Source organism: Eschscholzia californica, unplaced genomic scaffold (assembly GCF_041429995.1).
Source record: "Eschscholzia californica isolate CP2 unplaced genomic scaffold, dmEscCali1.0.p SCAF_4, whole genome shotgun sequence".
NCBI classification, from domain to species: Eukaryota; Viridiplantae; Streptophyta; class Magnoliopsida; order Ranunculales; family Papaveraceae; genus Eschscholzia; species Eschscholzia californica.
In genome coordinates this window covers 40,969,094-40,988,609 of record NW_028238461.1, presented here as the reverse complement: position 1 = coordinate 40,988,609, position 19,516 = coordinate 40,969,094, and the positions used below count along the sequence as shown (strand labels likewise).

The window sequence follows — 19,516 nt, the reverse complement described above, 5'->3', positions numbered from 1 at the left end:
ATGGAGTGGTGAGAACATTGTCGGACGTAAGACACATACCTGATTTGCGGAAAAATCTAATTTCCCTTGGTGTGTTGGAGCGGAACGGCTGTAAGATAATTATAGAGAATGACTCCATAAAAATCATTAAGGGTTCTTTGGTGGTAATGAGAGGTACTCGTTATGGTAATTTATACAAACTTTTGGGGACAACAATTACTGGAGATGTAGCAGTAGGAATCAGTGGAAGGGATCCAACGGCTAGTACGAGGCTTTGGCATATGCGCCTTGGGCATATGTCAGAAAAGGGTCTATCTTTGATGTGCGGGAAAGGCTTGTTGAAGGACATGAAGAAGCCTTGCATGGAGTTTTGTGAGCATTGTGTGTTCGGGAAGGCACACAGGGTGACGTTCTCTACAAGCAAGCACAGGAGCAAAGAGGTATTAGACTACGTACATACCGATGTCTGGGGACCGGCAAAGTTACCTTCCAAGGGTGGTTCCAGGTATTTTGTTACATTCGTTGATGATCATTCGAGATTTGTCTGGCTTTATTTTCTGAAGCATAAGAATGAGGTATTCAACACGTTCCTGGTGTGGAAAGCAATCGTTGAGAACAAAACTGGTCGAAAGCTGAAGACGTTAAGATCGGATAATGGGACCGAGTACACGGATGGGGCATTCAAGGAGTTTTGTAATCAGGAAGACATTGTGAGGCACTGGACAGTAGTAAACACACCTCAGCAGAATGGAGTCGCAGAGAGATTGAACCGTACACTACTTGAGAAGGCTAGATGTATGCGCTCCAATTCGGGATTAGACATAGAATGGTGGGCAGAATATGTTGCTACAACTTGTTATATTGTGAACAGGTCTCCACATTCTTCTTTAGGGCATACCTTACGAGGTGTGGTCAGTTGAACATGCAGATTACGAGGGACTTAGGGTTTTCGGTTGTACGGCCTATTACCATGTTAAAGGTAACAAACTTGACAATAGAGCAAATAAGGCAATTTTCTTAGGATATGCTACAGGAGTCAAGGGTTATCGACTATGGTGTACGGAAGATAAAAAGTTTGTAATCAGCAGAGATGTGGTGTTTGATGAGTCATCTATCGTAGCTATGGCGAAAGCTACGGTGCCTAGTTGTGGTGATGTTGGGTCTACTAAAGCTCAAGTAGTGGAAGTAGAAGCCGAAGACCAACGGGTTTCTAGGAATCATGATCAGGTGGAGCATCAGGATAGTACTCGGGATGAGGAAATTGATGAACCCGATCATGAGGAGGTTCAAGGAGAAGGTACACAAGTTTTACAACAACAGCAGCAGGATGTTTCGGTACACACTAGGCCTAAACGGTTATATAAGCCGGTACAGAGGTTAGGGTCAGACAAACCTCTTAGGCATTACAGGCAGGCAAATGTGGTTGAATATGCACTCTCGGTGGAAGACGACGAGCCGGTCACCTTCAAATAAGCTATTACTGCGGAGGAAAGAGAGAGTTGGTTGGTTGCTATGGAAGAAGAGATGAAGTCTCTTCACAAGAACAAGACATGGGAGGTTGTCCCATTGCCCGAAGGTAAGTCTGTTATTGGTTGTAAATGGGTGTACAAGAAGAAAGAGGATTCTTCCGAGATCAAGGGTACAAGGTATAAGGCAAGACTAGTGGCCAAGGGTTATGCACAGAAAGAAGGGGTCGACTACAATGAGATTTTCTCACCAGTCGTGAAACATACTTCTATTCGGGTGCTATTGAGTATTGTTGCTCATAGTGATCTTGAGCTAGAACAACTCGATGTTAAAACCGCTTTCTTGCACGGAGATTTGGAAGAAGAAATTTATATGGCTCAACCCGAGGGATACAAGGTTGAGGGTAAAGAAAATCAAGTATGTCGTTTGAGGAAGTCTCTTTACGGATTGAAACAATCCCCTCGCCAATGGTACAAACGATTTGATTTTTTCATGCTAAAGCATGGTTTTCGCAGAAGTGACTATGATTGTTGTGTATACATCAAGAAGCTTCGCAAAGGTGACTTTATTTATCTCCTTTTGTATGTGGATGACATGCTTATTGCTTCTCGAAGCATGGTGGAGATAAATAAGTTGAAATCTCAACTCAGTCAAGAGTTTGAGATGAAAGACATGGGCGCTGCAAAGAAGATACTGGGAATGGAGATTAAGAGAGAGAGGTCAAGTAAGAAACTGTACTTGAGTCAGAAAGGTTACATCGAACGAGTAGTTTCTCGATTCGGGATGCAGAATGCGAAGGCGGTGTCAGCACCTTTGGCACCACACTTCAGGCTCTCGGGAAAACAATCTCCCACTACTACGGTGGCGAAGGATCATATGGATCGTGTACCGTATGCTAGTGCAGTTGGCAGTTTGATGTACGCTATGGTGTGTACTCGTCCGGATATTTCACAAGCGGTCAGTGTGGTTAGTAAGTTTATGGCAAACCCGGGGAAGACACATTGGAAAGCTGTGAAGTGGGTGTTGAGGTACTTGAAGGGTACCGTTGATACGGGTTTGTGCTTTGGTGGAGACACATGTCAGGTAAGCGGTTATGTTGACTCGGATTATGCTGGCGATCTAGATAGAAGACGATCTACTATTGGTTATGTATTTAGGGTACATGGTGCTCCAGTTAGTTGGCGATCGATGTTACAATCTACAGTTGCGTTATCTACTACGGAGGTCGAGTATATGACTATGGCCGAGGGTGTAAAGGAATCATTGTGGTTGTGGGGTCTTCTGGATGATCTAGGGATTAAGCAGGAGCACGTAGATTTATGGTGTGATAGTCAAAGTGCGATCCACTTGGCGAAGAATCAGGTTCATCATGCTCGCACTAAGCATATCGATGTCGGGTATCACTTTGTACGAGATGTCATAGAGGAAGGTGATGTTGCTCTCATGAAGGTACACACAGATGAGAATCCCGCGGACATGTTGACTAAAGTGGTGACGTGTAGCAAGTTTCAGCATTGTCTGGAATTGCTGCAAATCGGCTCGTGTTAAGTTGCCCGAAAGGGCGTAATGGCGACAAGGTAATCTTTATGGGAAGGGTTGGTAGAACTACGGTAGGCTTGATCCTGTAAAAGGGTACGTAGACAGCCATGGTCATATGGTGCAGTCAGATGAAGCTACAAGAAGCAGATATATCTTACAAGGAGTATCCTGGTGTTCGTCCAAAATTTGAAGTGTATCAAATTGTGTACGAGGTGGAGAATTGTGAGAGGGTATAGGCGGTTTCTTGGAGGCGGTTTGTGAAAGATGGCTTGTGGCGGTTTTGGATATAGGCGGTTCTGAATTGGGATTTCCAATTGAAGCAAATTTCCAAATTGATGGATGGCGGTTTCAATTCCACCGGCTTATATAATATATAAATAGGAGGGATTGAGTGCTTAATCAAAACATCACCATCAACACAATCAAAAAACAACTCAACAACAACTCTTCTTTAGAGAGAGCTAGAGAGGGAGCAAGTGAGAGAGAAATTTGTTCATAATTTTGAGCGGTGTTTAATTTCTCGGTCGTCGAAGATTTAGTATAGAAGGTTAATTCTATACGGTATCATCTTGGGACGAACTTGCGGGTTGTGTGAGTCGTCTTCATTTATCCTTCAATAAAGATTTCTTGTTCGCCCGAGGACGTAGGCTTTAAAGCCGAACCTCGTTAAATTCTGTTCGCATATTTGATTTTGGCTTAGCTTTTCGATTAATCTTCAGGATCGGATCAATTTATAGGATAGGTTCGGTAGCTTCCGCGACTTTTAGTTCTAACACAAGTGTTTTCACATTACATCGATCGTCCCAGCAGGTGCTTTGCTACTGCCCTTTGAACTAAATTACTTCATAACATGGAACATTTGACTGAACTGAGCGTCAAAGTGCCTTTTTTGCAGGCCCCCAATGTCGAATCATATTTGGCTCAAGGAAGGACATTATTCACTATAGTTCACACTGATATCATTTTTTTAGAAATATTTCGACATCATCAATTTTGCGAAGGACAGTGGATGACTTATGATGAGCCAAATGTTGGTCATCGTTGACCAGTCAAGAAATTTAAAGATGGACCAGAGCAACACGTGTCGTATCCCACATAACACAAGTATGAATCTTCGATAGGGTCAATAGAGAGGCAGACCAGAAAGAGCTCTGCCACCTATCCCAACTCTAAACAGAGAGATTGTTGGGAGGTCGAATCTGAGTCTATAGGCACCTACAACTCTATCATGACATGAATACAAGCAGAGAAGTGGATCCAAAGATACTCTGCCACTTGAGCTAGGGATTAAAAAAGTGTACAGAAGTAAGCTCAACACCTTACATTGTGCTTTACTTGAATGAAGTAGGAGTTAGACAGTAGGCCAAATAGTGTCGAATATCAGCTTTCTGTATCACAAGACACGATCCCTACGGAGATATGATCGTGATGAGAAACATTTTTATTAACGACTATGCCACATGACTATCATCAAGCTAATGTCTGATCAATGGAAACCACAGTTGGACGATTTTACAACATCATCAAAGACCACTATGACTATTTCCGGTTGACAATTTCAAATAAAAAACCACTAGGACTATTCAGCTAAGAGTATGCTTATTTTCTCCAACTAGACTATTTTGGGGGAAGGGCGCTTTTGGAGAGTGTTATGGTCAAAACGAATCGGGGGCCTATAGAAGCATCCCTAATAAAAAATATCTTAGTGAGGGACCCATAGGGGGAAGGCACAAAGAGTGGCGGCGAGCCTACAACTACGTGGAGAGAGTGACGTCATGGATGACATGTAAAATGTCGCGTTTGACAATATCGAATCGCCACGCAGACAGAAACAAACTAACAAAATCCAACCGTCCATCTTAACAACGAAGGCTAGAAACAACCGCTTTTCAGCCTTAACCTACGCCTTCTTCATTGTTTTCTTAACGTGCGCTCTTTCTTCTTATTTGTGTATTCCTTCCTTCCTTTTTCACCCGTTTCTTCACCTCCTTCCCACTACTGATTTAGTGGCCTTCCACTTTCGGCATTTGAAAACCCTAAATTTGATTTCCTACAATTCGCCCATTACTCTGTTAGAAGATTATCAGTGTAATTAAAACCCCTGCCGATTTGAAGGTATTTTGATCGCTTCTAACTCTGAAATTTCATTTTTTTTCCTTCCCTTTTGTTGTTTTAATCATAATTGAGATTCATTACTTAGTTTCCTGATTAAAACCCTAGTAATTGTAGTAAACTTGGATATTTGTTCTTGTGTATGATGATTAACTATCTTCCACTAATTTTAGATTCTCCAAGAGAAATTAGTCATTTTGCACTTGGAAATAGATGAATTGAATCAGATCTATCTAAATCAGCTCTCACTAATACACAAGACTTAATTGATTTTAAGAATATGTGATAATTTTTTTAGAATTAAAATGGAAGAAGAATATTAGGTTTACATTTGCTAGTTTTCATAGGCTGATCAGTGATCGGCTCCGTTGTGTTCACCCGAATACCCGAGGTACACCTTAGCTAGTGTATCTTTTGTATAACTCATTAGTAGGACATGGTTCACTGATATGTTAGGGTTTTGGGCAGTTGTGTTTCATCCTAGAGTTTGCTTGCGTTGACACTAGGCCCGCCCTTCTTCAGTACTTGTTGTTGGCTTTTTTTATTCTCGTGTGGGGTTAGAGATATATTGTATAGTATTCTTAGGACTCGGTTAATCACAAATGTGAAGAATTAGTTTATTTACTTAAAGAAAGAAAAGTAAAGAAGGATCCCGAGACTGGGTAAGAAGAACGTGAGATAGATTTTGGAAGGTATCCTTTTGGCGGTGCAAATCTACTGCCACAGTTAGAGGATCTCTACTATAAAAATTGACATAGCATATGGCTCCTGAAGGTCATTGGGACATTTCCAACATCTGGGTCTCGTGAACCTATTTGAGTATAAACACCATTTATCCATCTTTAGTGGTGAATATTGTTTTTCTGAACTGAAATCCAGTATTTGTTATCGTCCTACGAGTGTTACTAGTGAAAAGTTCATTCTTTGCTATCATGTCGGCATTTGCTTGCATCTCTTTGCTGTATTATTGCTCCCGTATCCTATCAGAAGATATTGACTTATAAATAATGTTCGTATATCATAATATACATGATTAAAGCTGCAAACAGTTTGATTCTTCCCATAACTACAAGGTTACCCTGAAACAAAATCTTCGTCAATAACTATATCTGCCTCGTGGGTTTCCTTTGTAAAGTTAAAATTTGCTTATCGTTCAGAGAAACATTAACATTTGTGTTTTCTTTTGTGCATTATTTCTGTTCCCAATAAGGATCAGGGTACAGCCACTTTTATTCAATCGGATGATTTCTCTTATCCGATCTTTTTTTGTCATTATGGAACAGGTTGATTAAATGCAACAGCGCTATTGTGAAGATACTAATTGATGTTTGATTTGTCTTCCCATTCAGTGATTGACTAGCAACATTGTCTTCTTCCTCCTCAGAAATGGATCGTTGTGATACATCAGGGTTTGTTAGTGGGGGTGGGCTGACTTGTATTCAAGTCTTCTAGCCGTAGTTTTGTTTCTCATTTTTCTTACCTAGGAATAAAGCAGACTGCTATTTATTGTAAATAGATAGGTTTAATTTATATCAGAAGTTAGATTAACAAATAAACAGTACATGGATACAAATAGAAATAGGTTTGAGCAATTGGGTTTCTTAGCTAAGGCATCGTCAAATGCTTTTGGAACTTTGAGCAAAGTCGTTCGAGGTGGAGGAGTTGCAGCTAATTTTTCTATCGACACTGATTTGCGGCTTCACTCTCCTATTGCTTCAGCCTCTTGCTTTCCCGTGTCAAAAGGGATTAAGAGGAAGTGGAATGCGATCAATGGAAAAACTGGACCACAAGATGGTTCTTCTCTTTGTCTTGGATTAGGTCCTTCTCCAAGTTCCTCAGATAGCAAGGAGAGTTCAGCAACTGCTTGTACAACCATCTCCTCTGCCAAAGAAACTGACTCGTCATCTTCCATGGATATCTATTTGGACTTTGATCTCCATCTTGGCAATGAAAAATCTACTATCCCAAAGAAACCTTTGAAATTGAATTCTAAAACCCAGAATGTGAAACCCAAGTTTGGGCTCGAATTAAGTCTCTCAACAGGATTTGCTGAATCTGATGTTACCAGTATTACTTGTGGCTCAACCAGACGTAAATCTTGCATAGATATTCCTCTAGTGATGAGCACAGCCGAGCATGTAGATGAAGGATCAATGTCATCATCCTGGCAACTTGAGCACGCCATGCCTCCAGCACAAAGTCTACAAAATGCAGAAGCTAGGTTCTCATGTAACCAGATTCCCACCAAAAGCACTCCAGAGGCAGTTGTTCTTGACCTATCATCAACCATGGTAACTACACCAAAAAGCTTAGACACCTGCACTTCTGGGCTTACTGAACTGCTTCAACGAAACTGCAATTCAAAGACCTGCCAGTTTCAGGGGTGTGAGAAGGGAGCTAGAGGTGCTTCTGGTCTCTGTATTGCCCACGGTGGTGGTCGGAGGTGTCAGAAAGCAGGCTGCCACAAAGGAGCTGAGGGTCGGACAGTCTACTGCAAGGCTCATGGTGGTGGCAGACGATGTCAATATCTTGGGTGCACAAAGAGTGCTGAAGGCCGAACTGACCACTGCATCGCTCATGGTGGTGGCAGACGATGCAGTAACGAGGGTTGTAGTCGAGCAGCAAGAGGAAGATCTGGACTTTGCATCCGCCATGGAGGTGGTAAGAGATGCCAAATGGAAAATTGCACGAAAAGTGCAGAAGGTTTCTCTGGTCTCTGCATATCTCATGGTGGTGGTCGGCGTTGCCAGGTTTCTGAATGCACAAAAGGAGCGCAAGGGAGCACCAATTTCTGCAAAGCTCACGGCGGAGGCAAGAGATGCACAGTTCTGGGGTGCACTAAAGGTGCTGAAGGAAGCACACCTTTCTGTAAAGGACATGGTGGTGGAAGGAGATGCTCGTTCCAAGGTGATGGAGTCTGTCCTAAGAGTGTTCATGGAGGTACCCTTTATTGTGTGGCTCATGGAGGTGGCAAAAGATGCGCAGTACCAGAATGCACTAAGAGTGCGAGAGGACGAACAGACTTTTGTGTTCGTCATGGAGGTGGTAAAAGATGCAAGTTCGAGGGATGTGGGAAGAGTGCGCAAGGAAGCACTGATTTTTGCAAAGCACATGGCGGAGGCAAAAGATGCTCCTGGGGTCAGCTTGGATCGGAATTTGGAAGGGAAGCTGATACTCCTTGTGACCGGTTTGCTAGAGGGAAGACTGGTCTATGTGCTTCTCATAGTGCCCTGGTGCAAGACAAACGTGTCCATGGTGTTGGCAGTCTTGGTGCTACTGTTCAGAACCGGAAAACTGGGAAGAACGATAAATTGAAAGAGGTTATCACTGGCGAGGACATGCAGATAGAAGTTACTGAAAGTGGGGATGTTGGTAACACATTTGCAGGTTATAGTGGAAACCATTTGGGCATCTCTTTACAGTTGTGGGCAGAAGCTCATTTGCCAATCCATACAAGGGGCACGATACCTTGTTTAGTTTCGGTTCCAGAAGGTAGGGTTCATGGAGGAAGTCTGATGGCAATGCTGTCAAGTAACCATAATCAAGCAGCAGGTGGTTCTTCAGAGCGAGACGGACCTTCTGATACGACACCTCATCGTTGGATGTAAGCGATAAATCTAAGGTTTCTTCTACTCTCCCTCTCTTTTTTTAATTGGTGTTCGCAAGGATATTCCACTATGTCCCCATGTTGTCGTTGGATAAGTTGCTTACCATTTGCACATGAATAGATGAATAAAGCTGTCTAACCTTTTGATTTTTAATGGTTAGAACTCAAAGGAGTTGTATGTTTGACACTCCGAAATAATAATGTGAGGTTTGGTTAGTGTTTTGTGGTGTTAATTAGTGTTTCATCCAATTGTAAATATAAATTGTTTAGGTTCTTATGGAAAACTTGGGGCTTTACTTTTGATAAAGATGAGCAGTTACATTGTGTGGTCATGATGTGTTCTATCATTCAAACTTGTCTTTTGACCAAAATTTATCTCTTGCACATTGGTTGATTAACCACTACTAGATACTTAACCAGCGACCGGTAATCGTTTGTTCTTCATGAAATCAATGTGTTCTCCCTGGAAACTTAAAGATACAATCAAACTAAATGTATCACCAAAGAGACACGAGTATATGGTTCTTTGTTTCAACATTTCATGCTCATTAAATTTTAATTAGTTTGAGATATGAGGATTCTGCCAGTAGATAAAAGGAAAACATCAAATAACAATATTACATAATGTCAATAACATTAAGTCAGACATTACGTTTCCTGTCTCGAGATCCTCAACCTCAGCCATAGAAGTATTCGTTAGTTAATTACTGTCGCTGTCTCACCCTATTTTGATTGTAAATCAAAGCCTCAAAAGTGTGTTTGGAGACGAACTACTTAGAAATGGATCGTCCAAGTTGATTTAGAAGCAACAGTAGAAAAAGATATTGCTAAGACATCTCGTGTATGATATTCTTTGATTTTATCTTTCTCTTTTGGAACATGTCCTAGACTCTATATTTTCGTAGAAGAGGAGCTAACATACCGCACCATGTCTCAAATTCTAGTAGTTCATTCTCCGTACTCCTAGAATTAAGTGTCCCTTCTAGTTCTCCTTAAGTAGCAGACCAATGAGATTGGGTGTATGAACAAAACAACTTATTTGAATGAAGAGATCCCCTTGTAAAAAACATCTCGGGTGATCATGTCAAGTAATGTTCTTCTACAAGCCTCTAATTTTTTTTGTTATGAGAAAACGACTACGATCTACGTTAGTCGTTACAAGGCATTGATACATCAGGAAGATGTGATAAGCACGATAACTGCTTACGTTCAACATTAATGAAAGAGGCCTAAAACCCGACAACATCAGGAAGATGTGATAAGCACGATAACTGGATTCAACCGTCTGTCAAAATCGAACCTGTGACCTCCAGAGTTTTGAAATTTATGTCAACATTTCCAACCACTTCACAAGCAAGTGTTGACTACAAGCCTCTTTGTTAAAAGTCACAAATGTCAGTCTACTTTTGCCATCTTCACGGGATAGTTTTTTTTTTTCGAGCGAAAGGATAGAACTTATGTACGATGCAATTACATTAGTTGTATCATTACTTTCACAGAATCTTTATTTTACAATAAAGATTCCAAAAATTATCATATAATAATCAATTATGTACAAATGTCATTTAAATTATTAAACAGAGAAAAAGCTTTCCGGAACATAAGGGCAACTCTAATTCGGGGGCTGGTGGGGCTCCTGAATTCAAATTTGACAGCCTCACCCAGCTCCATGGAGCTCCAAACGGAGAGCCCCACGCTCGAGTTTCTACTCCGGACTCCTGAATTCAAATTTGACAGTCCCACCCAGCTCCATGGAGCTCCAAACAGGGAGCCCCACCCTCGAGTTTCTAGCCCCAAATGTGACGGTTCGGAAACTCCTCAACCGTCACATTTGGGTGGATCCCACCCAATCATTTTTTTTTTGTTTCTCTCTTCAACTATTTTTTTAAATTCTCAATCGCTGTAGAATAATATCAAATTAATAATTTATAATTGAAAATTGAAAATTGAAATCAAGAATACGCACATCACGCACATATATAATTTGGTTTTATTTGGGAGCCCGACATTGGAGTTGGAAAAATTTAGTGGCTCCCGCGTCCCAAAATTCAGAGTCCTAGCCCCTGTATTGGAGTTGCCCTAATAGATGAAGAAGTTCGGTCAACTCTTTCTGGTCCCCAAGATTAAACCAGATCTGCTGGATTTAGATTTTAAGATAATCTGATTAAAGGGACAATAGTTCAGATAGAAATTCAGACTATCAACCAATTTATCTTTTACTCAAAACTGTCAACTAACAAAAACATTCCCATAAGAGCTTAAATTAAGAGTTCATAAATAATCCCACCTCAAAAAGAAACTAAAATATAAATATGCGATGAAGCTGATAAGGAGACAAAAGACCTCTCCATTCATGAGAGAAGGGACTCTTCTGGCGACTCCATTCATGAGAGAAAGGGACTCTTCTGGCGAAAACTCCCATCGAATGAAAATGGCAGAAAACATATGCCAAAGGGTAGGCGAAGTCTGATCAGTTGTAGTTATTCTTTGGTGTATCAGAATTAGACTTGCCTGACCTGGATATTGTGAGTAGACTGGAACCGCCAAATTGGTTGCTTCCCACTCTGCACTAGAGCAACCTCTTCCCCTTTCTTTACCATCCCATGCTCCTGAACAAGAAACACCACATGATTTAGAAACACAAAATAATGAAATACTTCAACCTGAGAGATTTCACAAACGTTTGCTACAAACTCTAATACTTCAAATTAAACTTCAACGGTTCAATCATAAAAAGCAACTTGGGCTTTGTTGGGATCGACTCAAGCCACTCAAAAATGTAGCTCATCCACGTATCACTCAGGTGGATCGGCCGATCCCAACTCTTAAGACTTTGAGTTATGTATAATAGGTAACTCAAAAAGATCCAGCAGGTCCGAAAGCAAGGGAATTTGCAGAGACAAAGTTATCGACTTTCTCTTCTGTTTATCGCACAGGAGATTTATTAGTTCAATACAAAGAGTCACAGTCCACTACACAACTCGGTCAACAGGGGAACTTGGTTAGATCTCATAAAGGTCATGTAGAGGATTAGTGCACCAAATTAGGGCTCAAACTCCTTTACTCCTTAAATAATACATCGGAGGGCTAACCTCTATGCAGCAGAGGTAAAACTCACTGGATTTTTTGCAAGTTTGAACTTCGACACCAGGACTCAGCAAGGTTACAAATAATGCGTTTAAAATTATTAAGAAAAAAAAAATGAAGTTTGAATGGCTGCTCTTTGAGGATTGACATAAATGTGACTAGGTAGTGAAGGAGTAGATCTCCAAACGGTGCTCCATAACAGATGTGTGTGAGGTTCACCCAAATACGATTAGTCGGTGGGGATAACTAATGAAATGACAACGGTAGTCTCTGAAAATGACGTGAAAGAATTTAATTACCTGTAATAACGATAAGGCACTCTCGAAAGTTTCCTCCGCATCATTTGAGAACTCCATATATATGGGGCATACGCCTTGGTATAAAGCAAGTCTCTGTCTTACTCTTTCCCTGTGCATTGATTAAAGTAAAATTCATTATAGAGTCAACAAGACTCAAATTTCTTCATTCATATGATTTATTAGCAGCAATAAGTCACCAAACATAGCAAACTGAATAGATATAACGAAGTAGATCACTTCTAATGATGGGTTCAAATAATTCTGAAGGGAAGTATTACTGCCTCTTCGAGTTGAATTTGCTTTGATGAGGAGTAACTAATAGAGTTTAACAAAGAGAATGTGCATGGAAACTTACTCATTTGTAAAAGCGTATATGGTGCCAGAAGGTCGGTAGTGGCTCAGTAGGATTGCCATGAAACCAGTTTGGGTGAAAACCACAATGGAAGTGCCGAGAGTGTTGGACATCATTGTTGCATGAAATGCAAACATTTCACTCATATGGTTCTACAGGGCAGAAGATAGTTCTGTCAAGGAATATAAGAAAAAAAATTCCCGTACCTAATAAAAGGTCTTGTCATGTAAACATAATTAATTAAATGATCAGTAGGTAACCTTGAAGGCCCTGCCGAGATTGGCCGGTGTTTCACCTGGAACCATAGCTGCCTCAGTTCTCAAGGAAACCGTGTGCATCACCTTCACAGCTTTTAAGGGAAACCTACATTGAAGTAATATCTAAAAATTTTAGATTTCAAATTGATAGTCCAAATTTGGGGCATAAATTATGAGTCTCTACGTAATTAGCAGATACTCATCAGAGATGCAAAGCAGCAAAGATCATGTTACTATCTACAAAATAAATTCCACATAATTAATTATAACACTTGACCAACATAATCTAGTTGCCGCATCAAGTAGGTAGCACACCCATGTTGAACCATGGTTAACCCACTGAACCATGCGTCTATACGCAAATCGGACAGATACAATCTGGCCAGAAGCGGCAAGTCCAGCGATCCCAGGCCGAAATATAACACACATATTAATCCAACTGATAACCATTATGGTTATCAGGAAGCACTACAACTTGCAACATATGAGGTCTTAGGCATTTGATTATCAAGAATTGGAACTTTACAGATAAAAACCGAGAAATTGATCTCCATCCTTTTCGTTTCTTGTGCATCTGGTAAACATAATCTTTGCTTGCACTCAGTATCTAGGGAGGTCGGATCTCCACATTCAACTATACATGACAACATGCCATGCTTATTTACTAATCATGGTTACATGGATTTTATGCGTATTATAATTCATCTATGTCATCCACCAAACAACTAGATGGATCGTATATTACTCTTATGCGTCCTATAGATTTTTCCTTCGATAAGTTCAACCAAATAATGTTGGAAAACCAATTCAGTAGACAGCCAGTATTAATCTGCCTACCATATTGTTATAGAGCGAATATTATGGACGGCCAACGCTACATTTTACTAACATACTAAATGGCTCGTCTTCGTTAAAGAAACACAGATGAGCTTCCCTCTTATTCTAATCTGACTGGAGATAAAACAACTAAAAAAAGGAAAACCTACTTTCCATGGGCAGTTTCTCCAGAAAGCATAACTGAGTCAGCACCCTCACGAACTGCAATGGCAATGTCTGAGACCTCCGCTCGAGTAGGTGTAGGATGAACAATCATGCTTTCCAACATATTTGTTGCCACAATGACAGCTTTTCCCATGCTTCGACACAGCCTAATAATCTCTTCCTGTGTGAAGAAGCAATTTAATTTCTATTAAGTAATCAAGTACTTGACGCATTTATTACTTCTGTAACATCTTTGTTACATCTTCGTTCTGATATACAAAAATTACCTGCAACAGTGGAACCTCCTCAACTGGAAGTTCAGCCCCAAGATCTCCTCTAGCTACCATAGCCTATAAATAGTACAATTCGAATCAGGAATCTACTACTGTTATATCTGTACAGATGATTTTCGAAAAAGTAATAGATTATAAACGTATCCTGCAGGTGTGATATCAAGTTCCAATAAACAAAATTACCAAATCTAACATTGTCAAACTAGGGATTGTGAACATTTTACTGGTTAACCAAAATGGTGGTTTCTTGACTTTCTTCGGTAAACGATGGTTTATGACCTTTTGCGTGCTTGGGCAATTATCATGCATCTCTGGAATGTGGATGAATTTAGGTCCCGACATTAGAAAAGAAATATTGACCATTGCCTAATTCGATAGCCCTCTTAAAATTTTGTTAGTTTTCCTCCAATATTCTCTGTATCATTCTTGTAATCCCCATTCGCCACATTTTTATTTGTGCAGAGGGCTCTCAACTATTTAAAGCTCTTTTAATTAGAAAAAGAAGACGAACATAACAGATTAAACATGTATTATGTATACTCCTATATTTGTCATTCTTTCAGTCAATAGTTATACTTATATAACACAGGTATGAAGAGACTCAAATATCAACCCACCCCATCAGATGCAGTGATTATAGAATGAAGATTTGGAATGGAGTCTGCACTTTCAATTTTCACAATCACATGTATATCTGCACCGCAACCTGCAAAATGATAAAGGAGAAACTATAAGTAAGGAGTGCTGCAAAGTTCTTGTAGCCTGAGATTTAGTAGATGGTTGAAAATGTCTTAAGAAGAATGAGTTGCTCTATCTGATACTTACTTTTTAGATAATCCTTCAATTCATGGACCACTTTTGCATCTTTAACAAAGGAAACAGCATAGAAATCAACTTTGTTGTCCACTCCAAACTTGATGTCATCCCAGTCCTTTTCTGCAGCAAACGAAGACAAAGAGTTCTCAGAATCTTTAAAGAAGGGAAACCGGAAGGATTTCGACTTTATTAGTATTCTTGTGCCATTGATGGATGTGGCCGCGTAGCAAAGTCTCACCAGTGATGGATGGCAAGGTAGCACTTTTTCCTCGAACATTCAAATGCCTTCTAGATTTAAGCTCCCCTCCATCAACAACTTCACATTTGACCGAGTCTTCTATCTTGGACGTGACAATAAATGACATCATTCCACCTACAAAATCGAAGTTCAATGCAAATGTGTCAACTCATCACTCCAGCGTATTGTTCATGGTTCGAAGAAGCTTTTCATGTCACTATCATTTGAGAAGTCCAAGAGCTAGCACAAATTAATGGAGACTTGTAGCTCAAAAAATCTTGCTTATATACTATAACAGAATTGAGGGCGCTTTATTTTTCTCCTGACGGTTTTATCTAGTAAGAGTTTGAGGATTTCTATAGAACCTAACTTTATCTAAGAAAAAGCAACATTTTCATAGTATACTGTTGTCGTTCTTTTTCTCGTTTTTGCTTTTTAATAATCGAAAAAATGCTCTACTAGAAAAAGTTTAAGAACTTGCAAGATATTGGGATAAATAATATTTATGAGATCAATAATAAATGACTAATGACAATTTTTACCATACTTGCATGTGGCGCTTCAGCACTGACCTCAGGTTGAACGTAAAACTACGTTAAAAGCAGAACAGAAGCGCACAAAACTTAACCTTTTACAGTCATGTATTTGCTTTCAAATGCGGTTTTCGAAGGAAAATAAGCCTTGGGTCCTAGTTTGCAAAGAATATAAACATAACATTTATTTTGACAGATGACAATAAACCAACCTATGGGGACATGGTCTTATTAGAGGGGGAAGAAATGCGACTACCAGTCATTTCAAGATTGAATAGTAGCATTACAGGATTGGCTCGATAGCATGAAGATATTATGAGGTAATTAGCATATAAATAACAAATATATGTTAGAAAGGTCATTGCTGCATACCATCGACGAGAAGCATATCGCCAACTTCAACATCATTAACAAAATCATCATAATTTACACTGACACAAGTATCTGTGCCAACCCCTCTTTTGATGGTGAAAGTAAATTCTTGTCCACTGCTCAATGTAATTGGCTGTGGCAGGTCACCGCTCCTGACCTCAGGGCCCTGCCAAAGTATAGAAAATTTCACATAACATAGAAAAGATAAAGAGCAGTTTATGACAGTTTGATTTGCTCGTAAGAGATTTTGGGTTTCACTCGTCTGATTGTGAAGAAGTCTCAAATAGACCAGCCACAAGTCCACATTACGAATAGGATAAAACTCTAAATTCTACGACTACTAGCTCCAGCAAATGACCATTTTAACACAAGTATTTTTCAATTAAAGTTTAGAGTCTAAACCAAGTAGATAATAAACCACTAAAGAAAAATTGTAAAACCTGCCTTTGTATCTAGCATGATTGCGATGACATTGTCTTTGTGTTGTGCATTGTATTCCTTAACTAAATCTACAACTTTCTGGTGAGATGCATGGTCTCCATGAGACATATTCATTCGAGCAACATTCATCCCAGCCTTAGCTAGCTTCCATATCATCTCCTTTGTATCAGTAGAAGGACCAATAGTGCAGACAATCTTTGTCTTACGTCTAACTGCAGGTTGTGACCACAAGCCAACTGCTGTGTCTCCAAGCTGCTGGAATCCCTGAAGAGGTCGAAACTCCTCTACTCTCTGATTACCAATGGATACAATTTATTAGCAACGGATTAGAACACATCGAATGTAGCCATTGAGAAAAGAAAATAAGTAAAAACTGAGTAGCGATACTACATACTAGTCTTGGCATTAGTTGATAAAAAGGCAACAAGAATATGGTTGATAAAAATGATTCATGCATGATAGTCCAGCTCCAAAAGATTCAAATTTTATTCCCAAAATACTGTCCCTATGTTTTTTTCTTAAGAACAAAGGAAAGCTCATTGTATTAAATCGACAAGTGAATCTTCTCATTTGAGAACTAGAGAAGATTTAGTGCATGTTTTGACTATAAGTCTACAACACCCATTTTAAGATTTATTGTTCCTTATTAAGTGCTCCATTAGAAATCTATTCAAATCATAAGCTGCATTTTTACAAAAACTACTCTGTGAAAAGCACTATTGGGCATGACTTCATTTATAACTAAAACCATACTGACCCAAAACCTAAAAATGAAACTAAAAGTTAAAAATTGCAAGAAGAAAACCCAGAACTTCACATTCAAGAACAACTAGGGCAGGCGCATGATTAAGTAGACGATTACGAATCAATCAAATTTAATACCTAATCAATATTAACCTCCTCGAAACCTTTCTTTTTTCACTTTTGGGTAATCGGATGTCATTACTGGGAAGAAACAAAATCGAAATGCAATGACTTGATTAAATAACCGAGAACAGACCTAATAAATGCTTAACTGTCTAAAATTAGGGCAAGTTGCATGCCAATGATTTAGAATCACAGAAATAAATTAGACAAGTATTTTTTTTTTTTTTTGAAATGTTCACGTACAGATCCAATTTTAAACTTCATGAAGGAATAATAGGATTAAAAGTTAGATTTACAACCTTTGGAACATCTTCGGGTGATACAGGAAGAACTTCCGTATCAAATTTTGCAGATCTCTTCGCCATTACAGAAACGCTGCTGCTCCGAAAGGCTTTGTTGTTCCTATTTTCTACTCGAGAAGAAAATATCTTTACCGGAAAACCAACATTCTTGAGCTTCTCGAGTGGATTATTCATTACAGATCCAGAATTAGGGCATAAAAATGAAGAATGTAAAGATCTAGTAGCTACTACTTGTGCCATTTTTGAAGAGAATGAGAAATGTAGAGGAGATCTTCAACAATACTTATAAGATTAGGTTTTCTTCTCTCTCTCTCTCTCTAACTCTTTCTTTCTCTCTCTAGCTGGTTTTGCTTTGTAGAAATCGCCGCTGAAATTAGGAGAATTTAAAAAGGAGAGGCGAAAGCTTTGTTTGTATCGAAATGAAGGTTTTTCTTCCTTTCGGTTTGCAGCTCAACCAAAATGAAAACGGTTGAACTTTTATCTGTAAACGGAATAACGGTAAATTACATTTTTATCCATGCTCCAAGTCCAAAGGTATATAGAATTTGGGCAAATCTCACATTTTTCTTTTCAAGGCCGGGGTTTTGGGAAATAAAAAAATGGGGCGGTAATTATAAGGCCCAAAAGTTGGGACCCGAGAGAGAATCAAGCCCAGTGTAAAATAATAATGAGAAATAAACCCACTGGGTGAAAGTACGTAACTACCCTCATTTATATAAACTAAAGACTAGAGAGCCCCAACCCTAGTTTTGCCGCCCAAAATTCATTACGTCCCATCATCTCTATTTTCAACCATCCCTCTTTACTAGCCGAACAGAGTGAAACGATTCACTTCGACTTCTCCTTCTCTCTCTCTAACTTTTTTTCGAAAATCTCTCTACAAAACGTTCTTGAGCTCCAACTCCATAAATCTTATCATTCTTCTCATCTTCTTCGTTTTGTTGTTAGGGTTCCGGTTTGAAAGGGTTTTTTCTTGGGTTCGATTTTGAAAAAGGGAACTAGGGTTGTGTCGTTTCCGGTGAGAAACACCTCTATATTCGACGCCGGTTGAGAAGCAACTGTTTGAAAGGTATAAAAGAGTTGTTTATGTTGATCCTAGAAATATTTTTGTTCGAACTCAAAACCCCCAAATGTTTCGTTTCCTGTAAGTGAACATCCACATAAAATTTCGGATTTTAGGGTTTTGTTTTGTTTTGTTTTTTTTTTATGTTTTTGATTTTAGACTACTAATGTTTTGTTCGGACTAAGCAGCCTTAAACTACTAATGTTTTTTTGATGTTTTTGATTTTTAGACTACTAATGTTTTTTGATTTTTAGGGTTTTGCTTTTTTTTGTCTGAAGATCTTCAGAATGTTTCTAAAGATCTTCATCATGTTTGTAAAGATCTTCATCATGTTTCTTAAGATCTTCATCATGTTTTGATGTGTTTAAAAAATATAGATTTTGTTCTTCAGAAAAATTTGGTATATTGAAACCTTGTGTCATTTTCGATGGTTTTATCTTCAGATCTACATATAAAAATTCTTCGGTTGTAAACATATCTGGTTTTGGTGTTACTCGTATGTGAGATTGATGGGTATACTTTGTTTTCATAACTTGAGGGTTTGTTTTTCAAAACCACAACATATTTGTAAACAAATTTCATATTTGTTTAGATATATGGTTTTGTGCATACTGCTTTCTTGATTTTTTTTAACATCTGGTTTTATGCAGAAGCTTAAAACATTTTGGGTTCTATTTCAAACACTTATGGTTTTGTTGTAGTTATTTTGGATTCTGTCTCAGACATTGAGGGGTTTGTTGGTGAATTTTGAGTGTTTTACTAGGACATTCTTATTGTCTGAAAGATTTTGTTCTCTGTTGCATTGAACCTCTTTGTCTATAGAACATTCTTATTGTCTGAAACATTTGTAAATATGTTTGTTGTTGAAAGATATGAGTTTTTGACATACAAATTGATTGTTTGCATATAGT

At 39.0% G+C, this 19,516-nt stretch overlaps 2 protein-coding genes across 2 annotated transcripts; one reads left to right on the top strand and one right to left on the bottom strand.

Moving 5' to 3' along the window:
- The first annotated feature begins 4,846 nt into the window (after positions 1–4,846).
- LOC147544713 (uncharacterized) lies at positions 4,847–9,036 on the top strand. Its single transcript, XM_086672932.1, has 2 exons — positions 4,847–5,100; positions 6,381–9,036. The coding sequence occupies exon 2, from the start codon at positions 6,660–6,662 to the stop codon at positions 8,703–8,705; it is 2,046 nt and encodes a 681-aa protein (XP_086529058.1). The 5' UTR covers positions 4,847–5,100; positions 6,381–6,659; the 3' UTR covers positions 8,706–9,036.
- Positions 9,037–10,890: 1,854 nt separating this feature from the next.
- Positions 10,891–18,100, bottom strand: PKP-BETA1 (plastidic pyruvate kinase beta subunit 1). The gene is made up of 12 exons (XM_086672931.1): positions 17,540–18,100; positions 16,377–16,664; positions 15,933–16,098; positions 15,028–15,162; positions 14,799–14,909; positions 14,591–14,679; positions 13,968–14,030; positions 13,686–13,861; positions 12,703–12,805; positions 12,446–12,594; positions 12,091–12,199; positions 10,891–11,313 (listed from the first exon to the last, which is right to left on the bottom strand). Exons 1-12 carry the CDS (start codon positions 17,780–17,782, stop codon positions 11,206–11,208), a joined length of 1,740 nt encoding a protein of 579 aa, XP_086529057.1. The 5' UTR covers positions 17,783–18,100; the 3' UTR covers positions 10,891–11,205.
- Positions 18,101–19,516: the final 1,416 nt, after the last annotated feature.

Coding starts and splice junctions, on each gene's coding strand:
- LOC147544713 (XM_086672932.1), top strand. CDS start 6,660: ATGGATACAAATAGAAATAGGTTTGAGCAATTGGGTTTCTTAGCTAAG.
- PKP-BETA1 (XM_086672931.1), bottom strand. CDS start 17,782: ATGGCACAAGTAGTAGCTACTAGATCTTTACATTCTTCATTTTTATGC. Junction 16,099..16,376: donor CAATCATGCTAGATACAAAG/GCAGGTTTTACA, acceptor ATACTTTGGCAG/GGCCCTGAGGTCAGGAGCGG. Junction 14,680..14,798: donor ATTGAAGGATTATCTAAAAA/GTAAGTATCAGA, acceptor ATCATTTTGCAG/GTTGCGGTGCAGATATACAT.